Source organism: Anomaloglossus baeobatrachus, chromosome 2 (assembly GCF_048569485.1).
Source record: "Anomaloglossus baeobatrachus isolate aAnoBae1 chromosome 2, aAnoBae1.hap1, whole genome shotgun sequence".
Taxonomy (NCBI): Eukaryota; Metazoa; Chordata; class Amphibia; order Anura; family Aromobatidae; genus Anomaloglossus; species Anomaloglossus baeobatrachus.
In genome coordinates this window covers 383697077-383712892 of record NC_134354.1, presented here as the reverse complement: position 1 = coordinate 383712892, position 15816 = coordinate 383697077, and the positions used below count along the sequence as shown (strand labels likewise).

Sequence of the window (15816 nt, the reverse complement as noted above, 5' to 3'; positions counted from 1 at the left end):
CTGCAATCACTGCTGCCATGACCTTGGTGAATACCCGAGGGGCCGTGGCCAACCCGAAGGGGAGAGCCACGAATTGGAAGTGATCTTCTCCTACTGCAAAACGTAGCCAACGCTGGTGTGACACTGCAATTGGCACATGCAGATAGGCATCTCTGATGTCAATGGATGCCAGGAAATCCCCTTGGGACATAGAGGCAATGACCGATCACAGAGACTCCATGCGAAAGCGCCGCACCTGAACATGCTTGTTGAGAAGCTTCAGATCCAGGATGGGCCGGAAGGTACCGTCCTTTTTGGGAACTAGGAAGAGATTTGAGTAGAAACCTCTGAACCGTTCCCGGGCGGGAACTGGTACAATTACTCCGTTGGCCTGCAAGGATGCCACGGCCTGTGAGAAGGCGGCGGCCATGGAGCAGGGGGGAGTTGAGAGAAAAAATCTGTTTGGCGGACTGGAAGAGAATTCTATCTCTCACCCACTGATCGGAGACGTGTTGAAACCAAGCGTCGCCAAAGTGGGAGAGCCTGCCACCGACTAAGGACGTCGCCGGAGCGGGCAGAGAGTCATGAGGAGGCTGCCTTAGTGGCAGCAGCTCCTGCGGTCTTCTGTGGACGCGCTTTTGTGCGCCAGTTGGATTTCTGGTCCTTGGCTGAGTTAGCGGACGAGGCCGAGGGCTTAGAGGACGACCAGTTGGAGGAACGAAAGGAGCGAAACCTCGACTGATTCCTACCCTGGACAGGTTTCCTGGTTTTGGTTTGTGGCATGGAAGTACTCTTCCCGCCAGTATCTTCCTTAATAATTTCATCCAGCTGTTCTCCGAACAGCCGGGACCCAGCAAAAGGGAGCCCAGCAAGGTACTTCTTTGAAGAAGCATCTGCCTTCCACTCTCGAAGCCACAAGATTCTGCGGAAAGCGAGGGAATTAGCCGAAGCCACCGCAGTGCGGTGAGAAGCCTCCAGCATGGCAGACATGGCATAGGATGAAAAGGCCGAAGCTTGGGAAGTTAAGGCATCCATTTCGGGCATAGATTCCCTGGTGAGGGAATGCATCTCCTCTAGAGAAGCAGAGATGGCCTTGAGAGCCCACACTGCTGCAAAAGTCGGAGAAAACGCGGCCCCCGCCGCTTCATACACGGATTTGGCCAGAAGGTCAATCTGGCGGTCAGTGGAATCCTTAAGGGAAGTGCCATCAGCCACCGACACAACGGTCCGGGCTGCGAGCCTAGAGACCGGAGGGTCTACCTTTGGGGACTGAGCCCACTCCTTGACCACCTCAGGTGGAAAGGGAAAACGGTCATCAGAACCACGCTTTGGGAAGCGCTTGTCAGGACAGGCCCTGGGCTTGGTCACAGCGGCCTGAAAACTGGAGTGGTTAAAGAACACACTCTTTGCTCTCTTAGGCAAGGTAAACTGGTGCTTTTCTGCCAGAGAGGGTTGCTCCTCTGATACTGGCGGATTGAGATCCAGTACAGAATTAATAGAAGCAATCAAGTCACTAAGATCTGAGTCACCTTCGGACAGATCAATGGGGCACATGGAGTTAGTCTCCGAGTCCCCTGTAAAGGCATCCTCCTCATCCAGCGAGTCAGCTCTGGAATCAGAGCCACGGGAGGAGGAGGGAGAGGGAACCCTGCGTCTCTTAGGAGGACGGGGTCTGGGCCCTGATGATGAATCCTCTGTGAGCTCCGGTCCTGAGAGAGCCCTAGCAGCAGAGGCACCCTGTGAGGGGGGCTGATGCATATTCATCAGAGTCCTGGACAGAAGTCCCATGGACTCAGCAAAGGACTGGGAGATAGACCTAGAAAAGGATTCTACCCAAGCCGGGGGTTCAGCCACAGGAGCAGCCTGAGAGACCACTGGGGGTGAGACTCCAGGCTGTGGCACTGCCAAGTTAGAGCAGGCATCACAATGTGGGAAGGTGCTCGGTTCAGGCAGGAGGCGCTTACATGCAGCGCATACAGCATAAAGCTTTGGGGCCTTGCTCCTCGTGTGAGACATGCTGCTGGAGTGGGGGCTCTGCCAGAGAATGAACCCCAGAGAGTATATACAGAGGTCCATAACCGGAGACCGGTTGTGGCTTACCAGACCGCTGGAGCGGTGTTGTGTGCCCTCCAGATCTCGAAGCCCGGACCCCCAAGCACAGCACCTCAGCAGAGATGCTGCAGACCAGCGCTGCAATGACTGATCGCAGAGAGAACTCTGAGAAAATGGCCGCCGGAGCGGAGAGGGGGCAGGACTTGCTTGAGGAGCGGGATCTGAAGGCCCATAGAGACCTACAGGGGAGGGGACACATACTGCAGTGGGGAGTGTCTCTCCCCTGTACAGAACGGCCGCCGGGAGGAGCCGAGCCTGTCCCTCTGCATGAGTGACATGCGAGGGCAGTGAAACAGAAACTAGGCCTCCGGCGAAGCCGGGGTCTAAATTTGAGCGGCGCGGCCGACGCGCAGGCACCATCGGTGCGGTTCTCAGGCGACAGCTAGAGAACCCGCCGGAAATGTTAGTAAACACAATAAGCACACTCTCCCCCAACAATAAAGTACAGGGACCCCAAAATCTAAACGTCTCAGGTACTTAGCTGCTGAGACGCAGGGCCAAGTCCCTGGGGATGAGTGCTCCGGTCCAGCAGGGTCCTGAAGGGCTGCGGATGGAGACCGGTGTCCTGCCAAGCATGGAGACCGTGCTGGCTCCCACTTCAAGACAGAGCCCAGGAGGGATGGTGAAGGAGCACGGCATGTAAAGGCTCCAGCCTAGCAATCAACCTTACAACACCGCCGACACAGTGGGGTGAGAAGGGACATGCCGGGGGTCCAGACGTGGACCCCACTCTTCAATCTCGTTCCAAAAGGAAAAAAATCATATGAGAATGCATGTGTGGATGTATGCCTCCTGAACACAGCGATAAACTGCCTGGGTCTGCTCACCAGGGGGTGTATAAGCTCAGGGGGAGGAGCTACACTTTTAAGTGTAGTACTTTGTGTGTCCTCCGGAGGTAGAAGCTAAACACCCATGGTCTGGGTCTCCCAAAGGAACGATAAAGAAAAAAAATATTCAGAGAATTTTGCTTTTGTCGCCATTTTTCCAGACCTGGGATTAGCACTAACGCAATTGCTTCTATTTTGCACCCAGACTCATTTTTACGGATACCACTTTGGGGTAGATATGAGGTGTTTTATTGCCGTTTATTGCAATGACCAACAAAAAAAAAAAAAAAAAAAAAAAAAGGATTTTTGTGTACTCACTGTAAAATTGTTTTCTCTTAGCCATCATTGGGGGACACAGGACCATGGGTGTTATGCTGCCTATCCATAGGAGGACAATAAGTAGATGCAAAAGCAGAGCTCCTCCTCTGCAGTATACACCCCCTGGCCGGGCCAGGCAAGCTCAGATTTAGTACACAAGCAGTAGGAGAAAAAGCCAGTAAAAACTTACCTCAACAGAGGAACATGAGAAAAAAAAAAAAGTCATAACCAAATAAGGTACTGAGAGAACCAAGGCCCAACAGGGCAACAGGGTGGGTGCTGTGTCCCCCAATGATGGCTAAGAGAAAACGATTTTACGGTGAGTACACAAAAATCCGTTTTTCTCTGACGCCTCATTGGGGGACACAGGACGTCCTAAAGCAGTCCATGGGTGGGAAAAATTAAAACAAGACAACGCAACCCAAGGACTAGGAACCAGTCCCAGACAGTCTGGAGCACTTACTGAGAGAAGGTGCTCTACTGCTGTTTGCAGAATTTTCCTACCCAGATTTGCCCCAGTTGAAACCTGGGTATGGACTCTAATGCTTTGAAAACGTATGTAGGCTAGACCAGGTCGCAGCCTTACACACCTGGTCCACTGAAGCCTGATGCCGAATGGCCCACGAAGCGGCAACTGCTCGCGTGGAATGAGCCCGTAGCCCACTTGGAATGGGCTTGAGTTGCAAGCGGTAGACTTCCTGGATCGCAGAGCGAATCCAGCGAGCCAGAGTCGCCTTTGAAGTTGCCTGTCCCTTCTTAGGCCCCTCAGGAATGACGAACAAGAGTCTGTTTTCCTAAAGGGGGCTGTCCTGGATATGTAATATCTGAGAGCTCTGACGAGGTATAACGAATGCAGAGACCTTTCCACCCTATGAACTGGGTGTGGACAAAAGGAAGGCAGAACAATGTCCTCGTTCAAATGAAACGGGGTAGGAACCTTTGGAAGAAAATCCAGAATGGGGCGCAGAATCACCTTGTCCTGGTGAAAGATCAGAAAAGGCTCGCGGCAAGAGAGTGCTGCTAGCTCCGAAACCCGTCTGATGGATGTAATTGCCACCAGGAACGTTACCTTCCAGGACAGAAAAGCAAGGGAAGATTTCTTGAGCGGCTCAAAGGGGGACCTCTGGAGACTGTGAAGGAGATTGAGGTCCCATGGTTCCAGCTGCCGTTTGTACGGGGGAACTAGATGGGAAACGCCCTGGAGGAAGGTCTTGACCTGCGGCATTGGTAGAAGATTGAGAGCGCTGAGACCTGCCCTTTAAAGGGAACTGAGAGCCAACCTGCAGAAAATCGAGAATTCTGGGGATGGCCAGTGGCAGAGGCTGAATGTTGGCTTCCCTGCACCATGAAAGAAGGATTTTTGTGTACTCACCGTAAAATCTCTTTCTCTGAGTCTTCATTGGGGGACACAGGACCATGGGTTATGCTGCTGTCACTAGGAGGCTGACACTAAGTAAATAGAAAAAGTTAGCTCCTCCCCAGCAGTATAACCCCTGAGCCGGAGGCGGGCTCAATCAGTTTAGTGCACAAGCAGTAGGAGGAGAACCAAACAATCCTGGATAAAACAAGGTAAAAACTACGATCATCAGTCGTGTGACCAGTGGCATGGGAATATGGCCACTGGGGTAACCGGCAGGTAATCTATAACAAGAAACACAAGCAGGGTGGGTGCTGTGTCCCCCAATGAAGACTCAGAGAAAGATTTTACGGTGAGTACACAAAAATCCTTCTTTCTCTAGCGTTTCATTGGGGGACACAGGACCATGGGACGTCCAAAAGCAGTCCCTGGGTGGGAAGAGAACCATCACCAGAGATAGGAAGGAGCCGCTTCCCCCTGTCGGGCTTGACCCAGACCTACAAGCACCTACCTTGATACAGGTGTGCGACTGCCGCCCGCAAACCTTACGCCAAGACTGGGCTCTACCAAAGCTTGGGTGTGACCCTGGTCAAAACTAGTAAAGGTATGCCGACTAGATCAGGTGGCGACCCAGGGGACCTGGCCAGTCGACGTCTGAAGTCCATCCGTCCAAGGGGTATCCCTTGCTCGGTAGACCGCGGCGGAAGTCCGTCCTTCGTGCGATAGCCTAACCATATGGAGGAATGGATCAATGTGAAATTCTGGCCCTTGGCGCCGGCATGCGCCTCTTGGGAACAGGTGGAAGGATGGACTGACTGTCGGTGTAACCGAAAAATGGTGTCCTGCAGACCTAAAGACTGAGGGCTCGTACCAGCCCTGGAACGAACTAGGCCCTCATTTTGGCTGAGAGAGGAGACTAGAACCGAACACCGAACCCTAAACTCCTCTTCTGGAAGAAACAGCAAGCTGCCTTGGACAGAACGAAGGGTTCTGCCGGAGCACCCCCTTGTCCTGCTAGAGGAGCCGGAAAAGGGGGAAAAACGACAAGAGGGCTGTCCGCCCTGATGCCGTCCGTAACCAAAAGACGGCCACGAGGAGCCCACCTATCAAAACAGGTGGGAGCAGGGAAAAAAGAGTACCCTGAAGCGAAACCATCACTGGATTAAGGTCCCACGTTTCTAGTGACCGAAGATACCGCCGAGCCAGATGGACGCTTCCCTGAGTGGAGGCCGTGATCGAAGAACGGAAAGTGAGAGGACTCCGAAAACCCGAACAATCGAGCAGCCACCTAGTCGATACAGGGAAACGCGAGAGTGCCGCATCCAGAACTGACTGGAAGAAGGCCAGCAAGAAGGAGGGGAGGGAGAGAGAGGAGAAGGGAAGATGTGCTCCTCATACCACCGGGGGAGCTCTGTACGAGTGGAATTAAATCCTCGAGGAAACTGGACTCCCCAGCCCTCACCATTTGTCTGCAATCTGCTTGACAACAGACCTGACCGAGCCAGAACCCGGGATCCACTGGTGAGCCCGTTGGACTTGGGACTTCTGAGTCCTGGTAGAAGAGAGGGGCCCCGACACGGATGAACTGGGCGGTCTGGAAGGAGTCACGGGGCATCTGCGAGGAGTTGAGCAAGATATGTGAACTATGCTCACCTGGGCTACTCCAGAGCCTTCCTCTGCCCTGGTCCATCTTGAGAACCCTCAAGATCATGGGAAACCGCGGGAAGACGCACAAGAGCCTGAATAGGCTTCACGACCGGTCGAGGGCATCGTCACCTAGTCCAGAGCAGGTGGCACCCACGATGCCCCATTGACCTGAAAGTTGGATCGCAAGACCAATAGGACCACGACTGGAGATCTTCCTTCGCCGGGGAACCGGCTGGTGACTTCCCTGTTGAAGAGCCATTTGCCTAAGCGAGGTCCTTCTTGCCGAGAGAATCGGCCGTCCAAACGTCCACGCTAGGTATGTGGAGCCGAGATTAGCGAGTGAAGAGACCTGTCCCAGAGGAAGATCTTCTAGGCTTCTTCCCTTGCCATGACACTCCCTGCATCACCCTGGAGGATGATGCACGTCACCGCTGTGGCATGGTCCGAGTGGAACCTGAATGGGCCACCCCGACCAAGAGAATAATTGTAAACCGGGCTAACCGGAGGGGAGAAGGATACCCTAGCACGGGAGACTGGTGACGGTTGATAACACGCTCCCGAGGAGGAAAGGGGAGCTTCAAGGGACGGTTGTGAAAACTGGTCCGCAAGGAGGGGATTGACGAGTCCCCCACGAAGACCCTGTAGCGTAGTATGCGCAGGGACAGTGATCCCTGCAAGCGCTCTCAAAAAAACTGGAACGGCCCACTGTCCCGCGAGGCGGAGGGACTGTTGGAGGGATAGAGGCGCCCTGACGGGTGCGGCGTGAACGGACTGGGACCTAGCTGTAGGGGGACGATCCTGATGCGTCTGGCCAATGCCGGGAAGAGATGTACTCTTCCCTTACGTAGCCTAGGGGAGAGAAGTACTCTACCCTGACGTAGCCTAGGGGAGCAACTGGCCCCGCCCATCTCCGAAGGGCGTTCACGTACAGTCGGAAGGGAAGTCAGCGACTCTTTAGACGTCGATTCCAGTTCCTAATCCTGAGTCAGAGGTTTCGACGTGTGTACACACTGATACTAGAGGCTCAGGCCGAGCCGCAGTCAGACACCAGGTCTGTGAAGAGAGGGTACTCACGGAAGATGATAACCAGTCCAGGGTCGGCATAGGTGGAACGTGGTCCGCCGCGTAGGGTGTCCGCGGAGACCCTGCGGAGCGTCACGTTAGGGACGAGAAGCCAGAAGGAACCCAGGCGGGTCGATTACAGGGTAGCGCGCCTCTTCCTTTCGGAGCCCCCCTTCGAGAAGGGGTAATGACAAGTAAAGGGACTTACCACTGGTAAACATCGTGCCCGGGACATAACCATGCTCACGCAGTCAGCACGGCGAACTCTGGATGTCCCCTGTAAGCCGCAGGGGCCCGCCACATTCGTCTCTTCAAGATGACATGCCCCCTCTCTCCGGAGCCCTTTGGGGGAATGATAATGGCAATAACACGACTTACCGCTGGAAACGCAGTGTCTAGTTGCTGTTCGTGATCAAACAGCGACTCCAGTGTAGCATGCCCATTTTGTCCGAAAACCCTCTTGGAGAAAGGCATAATGATACTGACAAGACTTACCGCTGGTAAACTTCGTGTCCGGTTGTTGTCAGTGATCACGCGGTAACTCGGCGAACTCTGGATGTCCACTGATTACATCAAGGGTCCGCTCCAAATGTCTTAAAGGAGACCTGCGTGCACAGAGAGAAGAGGGCTGTCCGTAGCCTTACGGCTTGACTCACCATTCCTAGCAGGCTACTTGTCATGCGGCGAAAACATCCAGGTCCTGCTCGGAGTTCACCAGAGGTGAAACGCCTGGGCCATCACCCGAGAGGTCGAAAGGCTACCGAAGGACAGGCAGTCTGGACCTGGGGATTAAGGTGAAACCTGGGGGCCGCAGAAGATGATACCTGGCGGGTCCGCTTCCGGCAGAGGAACCGGCCCCTGGTATGGGACTCACCTCCCCGAGGGGATTGCGCCAGTCCTGTGGATGATCTGAGAGAGCGTCGGCCAGGGACGCAGCGCATGCGCACCAACCCGAGGAACGCCAGCGAGGGGATTTAGCCAAAGCCAGGCGCCAACTATTCGGCAGGGGCGGGGAGCAGGGGCGTGCAGTGCCAGTGGCTGCGGTGGATGTAAAAAACAATTGAGGGAAGCGTAGACCTGAGCTTACCGGTCCAAAAAAACAAATATCTCAAGCTGAGACCTGTAAGAGTTAATAAACTCAATCTACATATATAGTAATAACTCAACCCATGAACATAAAAAAACCTACTATCGTTAAAAATTGTGGCTATTCTTGGGCCCATTTTTCCCTGATAAGGGATGCTGCAGCCTCAGCAATCCGCAGATCAGGAGTCTGCCCTGATCCTCTTTTTTTTTTTTTTTTTATTTAAAATGGACGCTGAGGGGGCTGGGGGCGGACCCAAGAGAGCGGGAAAAACTATCCACCACCCCCCTAGTGATGCCTGGAGCCGAGCGGAGGGCGGAGGCAGAGAGGCCGGCGGCCAATAGCGCTGCGCGGGAGGCGGGCCTGGGACGCCGAAGACAGGGCCGAAGCCGGGGACTAAATTTTGAAGCTGCGGCGGCGGCGCAGTAGCGATGCGGCGGCGGCGGAGTAGCGATGCGGATCCCCCTGACCTCGGATGTCGGCAGGGAGCTCCGCGGACGTGGCCGGGGTGCCAGGCGGCTAGGCCCAGACCGGGGACTAAATTTGGAAGCTGGCGCCGCGGGCAGAGGCAGCGCCGGCGGACCCACTCACGAAGCGGCGGCGGCGCAGCAGCGATGCGGACCCTCCCGACCTCGGATGTCGGCAGGGAGCTCCGCGGACGTGGCCGGGGTGCCAGGCGACTAGGCCCAGACCGGGGCCTAAATTTTAGCAGCCGCCCGATGACCGGATGGGGACGTGGGGGCGCCCGGTGAGTAGGCCCGGACCGGGGCCTAAAGATTGCATCCGCCCGGGAGAAGGTAGGAGAGGGTGTCCTACCTGAAGGGCGGCGTCGTATCTGCCAGTGTGCAGGCGTGGAGCTCTGCACCCGTGCCCCTGTGCTCCGCACACCGGATGACTGGCTGCGGCAGCAGGAGAAGAATGAGGCAGGCAGGCAGGCAGGCAGGGAGGTGGACGCCGGTGGGGGGAGGAAACCCCTCTGAAGTGTAGCAGCGCTGCGGGCCCCATCACACAATCCAGACGCGCTGCGAGGTCCAGTCCCTGCTGTATGCCCCTTGCACCCTTTGGGGTGATACCGCAGGGTGAATAGGGGGTGCTCAGTAAAGTTCAGCCCCGCGTGCCAACCCGGGAGTGGTACCGTGGAATTGGACGGGGGAGAGGGCCCGACGACTCAAGCCTCTGCGACCCAGGGGAGTGGTACCCACACGGGCTGCGAGAGCTGAGGTAGAGAAACGATACCTGTAGAAAAAGAGAATTACCACAGATGAGAGCGACGAGCGTCGCCGAGAGAAAAAATGAAAAAATAACGCAAAAAATCAAGTGGCTGAAGGGGGCCCAGTCGGCCCACATCAGCCTCCTACGACACTAAGCAAAAAACTGATTGAGCCCGCCTCCGGCTCAGGGGTTATACTGCTGGGGAGGAGCTAACTTTTTCTATTTACTTAGTGTCAGCCTCCTAGTGACAGCAGCATAACCCATGGTCCTGTGTCCCCCAATGAAACGCTAGAGAAAGGAAGATTTTTCACGTACGGTGGTAAATGCGGGATGAAGCAGGCTTTCGGGCGTTGATCATGGTGGAGATAACCGCGGGGGAGAATCCTGCTCTTGTTAATACCCAGGTCTCCATGGCCATGCCGTCAGCTTCAGGGCTCTGGAGTTCTGATGGCAAATGGGCCCTTGTGTCAGCAAGTCTGGGATGTCTGGAAGGCGCCACGGTGCGTCTGTGAGCATTTGTACTAATTCGGCGTACCAGGCGCGCCTGGGCCAGTCCGGTGCTATCAGTATCACCGGGACTCCCTCTGCCTTGATTTTCCTGATTACCCGCGGCAGCAGAGGTAGGGGTGGAAATATGTAAAGCAGGCGGAAGTGGAGCCAGGACCACTCTCCGGCGGCCAGGCCTTGGCGACTTAGAAGTGCTGCCAAGTTCTCTACTCCCGGTATGTGTACCGCTGATATCACTGACCCTGTCGATTCGGCCCAGCTGAGGATCCTGTGGGCCTCGAGATAAGCTGCCTTGCTGCAGGTGTACCCCTTGGCGATTGATGTAGGCTACAGCTGTCGCATTGTCCAATTGGACTCGAATCTGATGACCCGCTAGCAGAGGGCAGAATGACCTGAGCGCAAGGAAGATTGCGCAGATTTCCAGGATGTTTATGGGTAGGGAAGACTCCTGGGGCATCCAACATCCTTGAGCAGTGTGGTGCCGGTACACTGCTCCCCAGCCTAGGAGGCTGGCGTCCGTTGTTAGAACCAGCCAGTTCGCTGGGAGAAAAGATCTCCCCTTCGATAGGGATGAGGACCGAAGCCACCAGCGGAGTGCGTTCCTGACTAAAGGCGTCAGGTGAAGATGTCTGTCCGGGGAGAAGGGGCTCTTGTCCCAGGCCGCTAGAAGGGCTAGCTGCAGTGGGCGGAGGTGCAGTTGAGTAAAGGGTACTGCTTCCATAGCCGTCACCATCCTATCGAGCACCTTCATGCTGAATCGAGCTTGTCACCGAAGGATAATCTCTGCCGGCTTTCTGCAATCAGAACACGCAGCTGGGGCAACTAAACAGAGCAAATAAACAGCGAGTTCCTGAGCTCTGGGTCCTCCCCCGGTAAATTATCTGTGCAGATTCTCTGCAAACACCCATGGTCCTGTGTCCCCCAATGAGGCGTCAGAGAAAGAAAACATTTACCATCTCACCATTTAAACCTTACCATTTTCCTGAAATGGACACTTGTGAACTACACATCCATAGCAAAATGCTAAATGTAGCCAGAGGGCCTCATTATACAATTTGTGACATGCCACTGTATATGGTGTAGCCTATCAGAGGGATATGTCAGGAGTATCTTCACAGCGCGCAGTTCACACAATGTGAGGATTCACAAGTCTGCAGTCATAGACTGTACACTTGTAGCCCAAGGTCAGACAACCCCTTTAAGAACTGGCTAAAACGTTTGTTTTTTTTCTTCCCTGCATTGCAGAGATATGGGTTTTTAACGTTTAGGACATCCAATATTTCTATTTCATCTTCAACCAAAGAGTGACAGTAACAGATTCAATACTAGAGTGTTTACTTTATTCCCTCTATGATGCTGCCCAATTATAAAGCAGTGTAATAGAGAGGGGAAAAAAGCAAACATCACAAAGGTTGAAAAACAGGCATTTTCAGTGTGATCTGGTGAGACTGATGTCCCTCACTGGGAATGCTCCAAAAGAGGGGGAGAACTGCAGCAACGGGGCAATCAGCACCATTGATGAAGCCGCAGTTATGACATATGCGCTTTGGAATTACAGCAGATATTGGGGAATAAGGAAAGTTATGGCTCTCAAAATTGGTTACAATAAAAAGTGACCACCCCAAGAAATTATATATAAACAAAAAAAAAAACTATACAAATATTTCCCCTCAGCAAAAACTAGACAATATGCTAGTAAACACAGACTAATCTCATTGGTAATGCCTGATATGTTGGTGTTAGCAGTGAGGCCTTATGTCCTGTGTAATCTCAGCTGAATGCATACACATCATGACAATCATTTTGGTCCATACTCACCACTCCCTTCAAAACGATGTCTGTTTCTGAATCTCCAGACGGATAAACGACACCCGGGCAATCTATGAGAAATATCCGTCGCATAAGTGTGATATACTGCCAAACCTAAAGGAGGCAAAAAGAAGAAAGAACTGTGGTCATTTGTTTTAATAAAGTGGTAATACACGTCTACTTTTTTTTTTCTAAATGGGTTTATGCTACTAAACACCAATCCAATTTTAAACAGTAGATTCCCTTGAAGCATACCCCTGACAAACACTAATAGTAGTATGAAAGGATTCTTAAGCTGGCCATAAACATTAGATTGCTGTTAGAAGAACGAACAATGCTATAGCCGATCATTTGGCCGACTTTCCCATATAAAAGGAGTAATCGGCCATGTACTCTAGGAGTCTATGAGAAAACGCTGACTGACAATGGCCGGCCACTTATCTAAGGGAAAAAGCTTAGGTAACCAGCTTAGGTAACCATGGTTATGACCATATAGTGACCGTTTCTTGCAGTTGTAAACATGGATACCTAAGCTACTGTAATGCCCCGCACATGAGGTAAGAGACATTGCTAATCAGGAGAACTATGCTGCATTTATAATTGGAGGCATTTGTTAATATTGTTAATATTATACCTACTCGGGATAGGATCTATAAGATGGGAATACCCCTTTAAGGATATTTCATGTCTGATTTCGGACTGCCAACCTTTTTTGCCCTCCCAGAGAAGCCTCCAGACATGTTTCTTTTACAGAGAAGACAGCAGTACTCGGCCAAGTGATCACTCATGTGCATGAGAGAATCCCAATAAAATACAGTTAGGTCCAGAAATATTTGGACAGTGACACAATTTTCGCGAGTTGGGCTCTGCATGCCACCACATTGGAATTGAAATGAAACCTCTACAACAGAATTCAAGTGCAGATTGTAACGTTTAATTTGAAGGTTTGAACAAAAATATCTGATAGAAATTGTAGGAATTGTACACATTTCTTTACAAACACTCCACATTTTAGGAGGTCAAAAGTAATTGGACAAATAAACCAAACCCAAACAAAATATTTTTATTTTTAATATTTTGTTGCGAATCCTTTGGAGGCAATCACTGCCTTAAGTCTGGAACCCATGGACATCACCAAACGCTGGGTTTCCTCCTTCTTAATGCTTTGCCAGGCCTTTACAGCCGCAGCCTTCAGGTCTTGCTTGTTTGTGGGTCTTTCCGTCTTAAGTCTGGATTTGAGCAAGTGAAATGCATGCTCAATTGGGTTAAGATCTGGTTATTGACTTGGCCATTGCAGAATGTTCCACTTTTTTGCACTCATGAACTCCTGGGTAGCTTTGGCTGTATGCTTGGGGTCATAGCTCTGTAATGCATAGCCTCCTCTTTTTCAAGGGACCAAAAGTAATTGGACAAGGGACGGCTTAGAGTCCCTTGTCCAATTACTTTTGGTCCCTTGAAAAAGAGGAGGCTATGCATTACAGAGCTATGATTCCTAAACCCTTTCTCCGATTTGGATGTGAAAACTCTCATATTGCAGCTGGGAGTGTGCACTTTCAGCCCATATTATATATATAATTGTATTTCTGAACATGTTTTTGTAACCAGCTAAAATAACAAAACTTGTGTCACTGTCCAAATATTTCTGGCCCCGACTGTACATTTAAGCTTGTGAGTCTAATGTGAAAAAAATGTGGAAAAGTTCCCTAAGGCTGGGCCACACGGGGATTACTGCGATCCCCTTGCATGACACTGGGCTCACGCTGGCAGTACAGCAGAGCCGAGTGTCATGCGAGTGTCCCTGCGACTGAGGTGTGACTGTGCGATCGGACCTCAGCTGCAGAGGGGCGGGCCAGTGATGTGGAGGGGAAGGAGGCATTTATCTCCCTCTCTCCCCCGTAGCCGGCTATTGCCATTCTCGCCCTGCACTCTCGGTACACCGGTGTACTGCGAGTGCAGTGCGATTTTTCTCTCGCCCCATACATTTGAATGGGTGCGAGAGAAAATAGGATCGCATTACAGTAGCAGCGTGCTGCGATTGTTTTCTCAGTCCGATTAGGGCTGAGAAAATAAATCGCTCATGTGCGCTGACACACAGGCTAATATTGGTCCGAATGGAATGAGATTTTTTATCGCACTCCACTCGCACCGATTTTCATGCCGTGTGGCATAGGCCTAAGGGGCCTGCTACACTTCATTCAATCTTAGGCTTTATTCACACATCAGTATTAGGTATGCATGCACTATCAAGTATTTTTTCCCATCGTTGCATGAAATGATTATTATTACGTCAGTTTGATAATGTGCATGAAAAAAAGGAGACTTGTGCTACTTTGGACTAATTTGCACACCGAACTCGCCCATTTTAGTAAATTGGTTCTTTAAAAATAAGGAGATGCTTCAGTTTGTTTTTGTACACAAGCCTTTTCTAAAAGGCTTCCATTATCAGAAAGTACATGTTACCCTAAAAGGTGAAATCTACTTGATTTATTTTGTAATAAATATTGAGACATTTTCCTAAGGGTATAGAGAGGGTCTGCAGAGTGGGGATATCAGGAAGAATACAGTCCAGATCTGATATGGTAGATTCTTCCAGGAGCTGCACATTATCTGAATAGTACAGGAGACAAACCCAAGAGGGATCTGAAATGGTTCGGAAGGCACACTATTAGCTTGACGTCTTGAATATACAGTCAGGGCCAGAAATATTTGGACAGTGACACAAGTTTTGTTATTTTAGCTGTTTACAAAAACATGTTCAGAAATACAATTATATATATAATATGGGCTGAAAGTGCACACTCCCAGCTGCAATATGAGAGTTTTCACATCCAAATCGGAGAAAGGGTTTAGGAATCATAGCTCTGTAATGCATAGCCTCCTCTTTTTCAAGGGACCAAAAGTAATTGGACAAGGGACTCTAAGGGCTGCAATTAACTCTGAAGGCATCTCCCTCGTTAACCTGTAATCAATGAAGTAGTTAAAAGGTCTGGGGTTGATTACAGACCTTTTAACTACTTCATTGATTCGTCAGAGAGATAGCATACATGCTTGGAGTAGCAAAATCAACAGTCGGGTACATTCTGAGAAAAAAAGGAATTGACTGGTGAGCTTGGGAACTCAAAAAGGCCTGGGCGTCCACGGATGACAACAGTGGTGGATGATCGCTGCATACTTTCTTTGGTGAAGAAGAACCCGTTCACAACATCAACTGAAGTCCAGAACACTCTCAGTGAAGTAGGTGTATCTATCTCTAAGTCAACAGTAAAGAGAAGACTCCATGAAAGTAAATACAAAGGGTTCACATCTAGATGCAAACTATTCATCAATTCCAAAAATAGACAGGCCAGAGTTAAATTTGCTGAAAAACACCTCATGAAGCCAGCTCAGTTCTGGAAAAGTATTCTATGGACAGATGAGACAAAGATCAACCTGTACCAGAATGATGGGAAGAAAAAAGTTTGGAGAAGAAAGGGAACGGCACATGATCCAAGGCACACCACATCCTCTGTAAAACATGGTGGAGGCAACGTGATGGCATGGGCATGCATGGCTTTCAATGGCACTGGGTCACTTGTGTTTATTGATGACATAACAGCAGACAAGAGTAGCCGGATGAATTCTGAAGTGTACCGGGATATACTTTCAGCCCAGATTCAGCCAAATGCCGCAAAGTTGATCGGACGGCGCTTCATAGTACAGATGGACAATGACCCCAAGCATACAGCCAAAGCTACCCAGGAGTTCATGAGTGCAAAAAAGTGGAACATTCTGCAATGGCCAAGTCAATCACCAGATCTTAACCCAATTGAGCATGCATTTCACTTGCTCAAATCCAGACTTAAGACGGAAAGACCCACAAACAAGCAAGACCTGAAGGCTGCGGCTGTAAAGGCCTGGCAAAG

At 51.2% G+C, this 15816-nt stretch overlaps 1 protein-coding gene across 1 annotated transcript in view; it reads right to left on the bottom strand.

Moving 5' to 3' along the window:
• The window catches only part of GNL2 (G protein nucleolar 2), a 153660-nt gene that overhangs the window by 58566 nt on the left and 79278 nt on the right, over nt 1-15816 (bottom strand). Inside the window, exon 10 of the mRNA XM_075336053.1 lies at nt 11924-12028. Within this exon, the coding sequence (XP_075192168.1) occupies nt 11924-12028 (105 nt within the window). The remainder of the gene's footprint in view (nt 1-11923; nt 12029-15816) is intronic.